This window comes from Entelurus aequoreus, linkage group LG08 (genome assembly GCF_033978785.1).
Source record: "Entelurus aequoreus isolate RoL-2023_Sb linkage group LG08, RoL_Eaeq_v1.1, whole genome shotgun sequence".
In the NCBI taxonomy this organism is placed as follows: Eukaryota; Metazoa; Chordata; class Actinopteri; order Syngnathiformes; family Syngnathidae; genus Entelurus; species Entelurus aequoreus.
Window position 1 is genome coordinate 72,705,715 of NC_084738.1, and position 7,500 is coordinate 72,713,214.

At 38.7% G+C, this 7,500-nt stretch overlaps 1 protein-coding gene across 1 annotated transcript in view; it reads left to right on the forward strand.

Annotated features, from left to right (window-relative positions):
* Positions 1-3,980: 3,980 nt before the first annotated feature.
* Positions 3,981-7,500, forward strand: part of plekhm1 (pleckstrin homology domain containing, family M (with RUN domain) member 1) — a 26,248-nt gene continuing 22,728 nt past the window's right edge. The window contains exons 1-2 of the mRNA XM_062057290.1: positions 3,981-4,171; positions 4,730-4,818. Coding sequence (XP_061913274.1) covers positions 4,765-4,818 — 54 coding nt within the window. The 5' untranslated portion in view covers positions 3,981-4,171; positions 4,730-4,764. The remainder of the gene's footprint in view (positions 4,172-4,729; positions 4,819-7,500) is intronic.

Consider the following 7,500-nt stretch of genomic DNA (forward strand, 5'->3'; position numbering starts at 1 on the left):
TTTAAAAGAAATTCAAAAGACTTTGAAATAAGATTTAAATTTGATTCTACAGATTTTCTAGATTTGCCAGAATAATTTTTTTGAATTTTAATCATAATAGGTTTGAAGAAATATTTCACAAATATTCTTCGTCAAAAAAACAGAAGCTAAAATGAAGAATTAAATTAAAATGTATGTATTATTCTTTACAATAAAAAAAATAAATTTACTTGAACATTGATTTAAATTGTCAGGAAAGAAGAGGAAGGAATTTAAAAAGGTAAAAAGGTTGTATTTTTTCTCTAAAATTGTCTTTCTGAAAGTTATAAGAAGCAAAGTAAAAAAATTAATGAATTTATTTAAACAAGTGAAGACCAAGTCTTTAAAATGTTTTCTTGGATTTTCAAATTGTATTTGAGTTTTGTCTCTCTTAGAATTAAAAATGTCGAGCAAAGCGAGACCAGCTTGCTAGTAAATAAATAACATTTAAAAAATAGAGGCAGCTCACTGGTAAGTGCTGCTATTTGAGCTATTTTTAGAACAGGCCAGCGGGCTACTCATCTGGTCCTTACGGGCTACCTGGTGCCCGCGGGCACCGCGTTGGTGACCCCTGCTTTAGTATCTCTAGTTATCATTACGTATATGTATTGTTGCATTTCAACATTGATAATAGAGGTCAATTATTGGTATTGTTCATTATCAATAGTGATATTTCTATTTGTATTGATCCATTTTTAGTGTAATAATGCTCATTGTCATTTCTGTATTATTATTTATTTCACTAACTGCTTCTTTGCTATCACTTTTACCATCATATTTGTACATATCCTATTTGCTGATGTTGCTCTGTTGTTGTTGTTGTTATTGTTGTGTTTGCTGTTGTTGTTTTTGTCTCTCTGTCTTATCCCCCTCTTGTCCCCACAATTTCCCCCCCTGTCTTCCTTTTTTTTCCTCTTTCTATCCCCTCCTGCTCCGGCCCGGCTGCACCAAAGGATAATATAAATACATTTAATAAAGTCAAATACAAATAAGGCAACAAGAGAAGTATCTTACACTTCTCTTTTGTAAAGTAAATGTGAACAGCCGACATGGGCATCTACCCTCTACATCAAAAATATGATTTGCCTGAAAAGCTGGACAGGACAAAAAAAACAAAAAACATGACAATATACACCTCGGTCTTCAGAATCCTACCAAAAGAAAAAAAAACTGTTTTACCATGTTTACATTTACAGATACACTGTGAAAACAGCAACCATATTTTTTATGCCAAAAAAATATGTTTAAACTGGCAGAATTTGACAGTAAAATAGACAGACCATTTTACTGTCAATTTTATGGTACATTTCTGCCATTTTTTTGACCGCAAAATCCACACTTTTTTTTTTCTTATAGTGTAGGTAAAATATGCATTTACTAATCAAATGAAACCGAGACAGAATTTAATTTGGACTCAATTGAGGAGACACGTCTGGACACACTGTACCCTTGTACAGTATCTCAGCACGCTCTGCCAAAAGATTGCATGCCTCCTTCTTTTATTTTGGCTTTCTCCCCCCCCCCCCCCACCTGACCACAGCTGCTTCCAGAGGGAAGTGGGTCGTAAACAGCGTTGCCTTTGGTTACCGAACAGTTCAAAAGGAGAGGTGGTAGAATAGTTCGAAAAGAGCTCCACAAAATAGTTCAAAGAGAGTTCCATAAAATAGTTCAAAGAGAGTTCGTAAAATACTTCAAAAAGAGTTTGTCTGGAAATTGGGCAGATCCTGCCATCTGTCCGCTTTGAAGTCCCAGTGGAGTTTTACGAGCCTTCCTCCTGGTAGGCCCCAAAGACAGCTCCCGCCCCCCTGCCAGGAACTCAATGTAATACAACGTTTCTGTGATCGTTTAGAAACAATTATTCTAACATGTTTCCTTTATTATTGTTATTATTTTGTCTGAGGGCAGACAAAAGTGCAACGTGGCCCTCGATGAAAATGAGTTTGACAGCCCAGCTCTATTTGTATTTGTCTTTGACTTTCTCTTCTACTCTTGCCCAAAAGTTTGACTGAGATTCAAAGATATTCTGCTTTTGTCAAAACGTCTCTTGATTTGTTTTTGTTATTATTTGTGTTGTGGTTACTCGGGCTGTGAGTCTTTGGGATTCAAGTCTTCGGAGTAACGATTCGATTCAAAACGATCTGTCACGTTCACGTCTTGTTGTGTTTCCTCGGCTGACGTTTATTTCCTGTCAGCGCTCTTATTTTAGTTCCACTTCCTGCTTGTCTCCCTGAGCGCTATTTCCCCTCACCTGCCGCTGACTGGTAGCCTGGCACACCCGTTGTCAATCAGCTGGCTGCTATCTATGTCTGCCTCAATGATTGTTTTGCTGGTTCCTGTTTTCCCTGCATTTCCTTTTGACATTAAAGTCATGTTTTCCTGCCATCTCTGCATCCTGGGGTTGAAGACCAACAGCAATTCCTGACATCTCGATTCAAAATCAATACTTTTTAATAACATTGGGTGCCGATTCTATGAGGAACTACATTCCTCCATACAATAGTTAAACATCCATCCGTCCATCCATCCATTTTCTACCGCTTGTCCCTTTCTCTGATAAAATTATCTATTACTTAAATACAATTCTACCCAAACATTTAATAAAGTCCAATACAAATAAGGCAACAAGAGAAGTATCCAACACAGATATAGTTAATCTACATCACAGGTGTCAAACTCAAGGCCCGGGGGCCAGATGTGGCCCTGGAAAAGCCTGCAAATAATATGTATCAATAAAGCACTGTAACTTTTCTTACTAAATGTATTATTTATTTGTATTCTGGGAGAAAAAAAAATACATGTACTCCATGTAATCGCAAGTTACGTTAACTTAAATATTGTCTAATTATGCAAAGATGTGTGATCAAACATTCAAACCATTTTTCAAATAGAAATAAATACTAATACTAATGATTTCAAAGCAAGTTGTCCATCAAATTGTGCAATGTAAAAGTAGCAATAGATTTCATGGTCAAATTGTGAAATTCACTGTGGGTTTTTTTTTTTACAGCATTTTTGTCTAAAAGAAAAAGAAAAAAAAACACATGATAAAGTGGCATTTTAGATGTGAAATATTTGGAGCCTTAAATAGGTCAATAATTCATAACAATTGTGATTTTGAGTCATTTTTTTTTTTAATACAATTACAGTAAAACAAAAAAAACCTACTAAAATGACAGGGATCATTAAAAATAAGTCATATGTTTTGCTTAGTTTTTACTTTCAATATTTAGATCTCTAGATCAACTTCAGATTTGTCTGTCGATGTTTAAAAAAATGTTATTGGTCTGTTTCGTACCCTTTTTGTCAAAGAAAACTTTGTTTTTAATATGGCAAACACGCCAAATATGCTACATTTTCCCCAAATAATATTTCAAAGTGGAATATTTGATGGTAAGTAATTGGAGTCTTAAAGAGGTCAATAATTAATTACAACATTGATTTTGATTCATTATTATTTTTTGAGAAATGACAGTTTTAAAGAAAAAAAAACAGCCTGCATGGCAGCTTTGTGTTATTAGAGTCGACATTGCAACTTTTTCTCTTGTTACATTTCTCCTGTTTGCTCTTTTATTCCACTTTTTTTTTTCCATAAATAGTATTTTTTATAACTATGTTATGTTTTGAGTGACTTTGTGCTCTGACAAGTGTGTTGAAAGTGTGTCAGTCTGACTTTAGGCCATACTGGAACATTCTCACATGACAACAACATCAACACGCTTTCCACACAGTGCTGCCTTTGCGGGTGCTCGTACATCCGGGGCTTCGCCAAAAAAAAAAACACTGTTCATAATTTTGTGACACTTCGAATATTTTAGCAGGAAAAATCCACACATAATAATACTATTAATCGGCGTTTTAGATCTGTGAAGCGAATAAAATGTACATTAAAGGACATATTTCAGAATGATCACGATCTAGAAGAAAACAACTGTCAGTGAACGCGTCATCCTTGTTCCCATGATGCACCGCGCGTCGTCTGCTACTACTCTGCACTTTACTAATCTCTCCTCTCCGCTAACAAATCTTCACTAACTGCAGATATTGTCCCATTTTTGAAGCGTTTACAGGCGACGTCATGTCAGAAGCGGTGTTTACTTTTTATAGCGCACAGGCGGCTGTCTTTTGGACCCAAACGGAAAGTCAACTTTTCTCGGTAAGGAAGCGGCTCGGCTAAGCTAAGCTAGTGACGTCATGTAGCTTTTGTGGCTAGCTATACATTTTAACGTCTGGGCCCAATTTAGGGGTGAATTACTATTTATTTACTGTTTATGTCTTTTTGTGCCGATCGTTCCTGGCATGCTTGACGTGACAACGTTTGAATATCAGAGGGATTTACTTCCCAAGAGCTCTCACAGGAAGTAGACACCGACTCTTGTCACTGTATGCAAATGAGTATGCAAATGAGGTTGTGTATTGTTTAGATTGAGAGTATTCTACTATTCTTATCATGATTGATTCATGTCATGTTGACATGGGGGAAGTTGTGAAGTATAAACTGCTTTCAGGGCTGAGATCAGAGCAACACGTGACCCAGATGATGACTTAGTTAAAAACACACAAAGTTTCCACATGATGGAAAATGTTTGAATAGCTCAATGGCACAATACCTACTAACTGCATGAAGAGAGGAAGAACAGGTCCTTTTAATACCATGTTTCATTGCAAAGGAGGACATAAGTCAAGCTCAAGTTCTTGTTTCTGATTCTTGCAGCACGCCGTGCGGGATTAGGGATCTCCAGGGGTGCCATGTTGGCTACAGACACAACAGACGCGCCACAGGAGGCCAAACATGTCACACAGGTAACGTTTCTGTGCCATCTTCTGTTTGTTGCTGCTGACTTTCCCGCTGGCAACCGTTCGCTTAGTAGAGACCTGGGGCCGTATTTATCAAGCGTCTTAGAGTGCCATCTTCCACTAAAGTCCTGGGGCCGTACTTATCAAGCTTCTTAGAATTACTCCTAAGAAGTCTGCTAAGAGTTGACTTAAGAGTAAATAAATTCTTCGCTGAAAGCTGCACTTAAAAGTTAGTTATCAAGCGTCTTACTCACACTTTCAGCGAAGTGTAGGACTGAATCTTAAGTGTCACACTCAGAGCTGAATTACGACATTACTATGTGCCGTAAACGGAATTTTAGGTGACGTCATTTCTGTGTCCATAGCAATGACCAATCACGGAAGGGAATCCCTTGTCTAAGAATAAAGAAATATCTTGGAAATATTGAAGTGGACAATGGGAGTGTATATTTTGACAATAAACTACAAAATAATACAAAACAAACTAGTCCCCGCCGGCACTCACGCTACCGCTCCCTCTCTTCTCTCGCCCACACACTCACTGACGTCACTCACCTCACGGCCACACACACACATACGCTACTGTCATAACATTTTCTTTCCAATTCATTAATTAGGCAACTAATTTGAAACTGGTGTGGGTGGCTCTATATATACTAGCCCACTGCAGCCACATGCAGAAATCAACAAGGAATCGAAAAGTATTAAATCTGTGACAAAAATAATATCCGCTCTGTCTAAACGATACCGTTTGATCAGCTGCTCGTCATCAAAAAAAAAAAACATTGTTCCGTTCCCTGAACGTTCGCGCACGTCTCTCTCGCCTCAGTGCCATCCCCTGCTGGCAACTCCTAACCACTTAAGACACCTCTGAAGGTCTCTTAAATATCGTGGAGAGTAGGAGTGATTCTTAGACTTAAGAACGTTGATAAAAAGCTTTTATTCTTAAGTTTGAGAGTAGGACTAAATTTCGCAAATTCTCAGGACTTGAGTGTAAAATGGCACTCTGAGAAGCTTGATAAGTACGGCCCCAGGGGTCGTATTTATCAAGCGTCTTAGAGTGCCATCTTCCACTTAAGTCCTGAGAATTTGCGAAATTTAGTCCTACTCTCAAACTTAAGAATAAAAGCTATTTATCAACTTTCTTAAGTCTAAGAATCACTCCTACTCTCCACGATATTTAAGAGACCTTCAGAGGTGTCCTAAGTGGTTAGGAGTTGCCAGCAGGGGATGGCACTGAGGCGAGAGAGACGTGCGCGAACGTTCAGGGAGCGGAAGGATGTCCTGGCTTTGTTTGATGACGAGCAGCTGATTAAACGGTATCGTTTAGACAGAGCGGGTATTATTTTTGTCACAGATTTAATAATTTTCGATTCCATGTTGATTTCTGCATGTGGCTGCAGTGGGCTAGTATAGATAGAGCCACCCACACCAGTTTCAAATTAGTTGCCTAATTAATGAATTGGAAAGAAAATGTTATGAGAGTAGCGTATGTGTGTGTGTGGCCCTTTAATAGGTGACAGCATGTGAGGTGAGTGACGTCAGTGAGTGTGTGGGCGAGAGAAGAGAGGGAGCGGTAGCGTGAGTGCCGGCGGGGACTAGTTTGTTTTGTATTATTTTGTAGTTTATTGTCCAAATATACACTCCCATTGTCCACTTAAATATTTCTATGATATTTCTTTATTCTTAGACAAGGGATTCCCTTCCGTGATTGGTCATTTCTATGGACACAGAAATGACGTCACCTAAAATTCCGTTTACGGCACATAGTAATGTCGTAATTCAGCTCTGAGTGTGACACTTAAGATTCAGTCCTACACTTCGCTGAAAGTGTGAGTAAGACGCTTGATAACTAACTTTTAAGTGCAGCTTTCAGCGAAGAATTTCTTTACTCATAAGTCAACTCTTAGCAGACTTCTTAGCAGTAATTCTAAGAAGCTTGACAAATACGGCCCCTGATCAATTGAAGTTGTTGTTAGCTGATACTGATTAGTAGCAGTTAGGTCTGGGCGATACGGACGGAAAAGTATATCTCGATATATTTTTACTTAAACTCGATATTCGATACATATCTCGATATATTTTCCGGTAAAAGCATACATATGAAGATATTCATTTGTGAGCGAGATTCACTGAAATTGAAGTGAATGACAACTGTAGTGTAAACAGTAGGGGTGTAACGGTACGTGTATTTGTATTGAACCGTTTCGGTACGGGGGTTTCGGTTCGGTTCGGAGGTGTACCGAACGAGTTTCCACACGGACATATTAAGTAGCGTAACGCACGTTGTGTAAACAATGCACACCGAGGCACAACACACGGCATGCTAGCAGCGACCGGGCTAGGACAACATGTAAAAGCCAGAGCTGGAAGACCCTCCTGCCTCGTTAAGATCTCCCGTTTGGGAACACTTCGGCTGCGCGATACAACAATGGAGGACGGAGGTTTGCCGACATTGTTCAGCAGCTGCTTCTGACAACACCTCAAACAAGCTCACCCATTTGAAGCGTCACCACCGCATTCAAGCAGCCTCTCCTCGGCGAGTCAGGCAGGGCTAAAGCAATAACAAATGTTTTTATAGCAGCAGATATAAGTCCGTGTTGAATTAAAAACTATATTTTGAGCCACTTCTATGGTGGAAGAACAATAAGCCCATATATCCTCTTAATGCCAAGTTAGCCAGGCTGG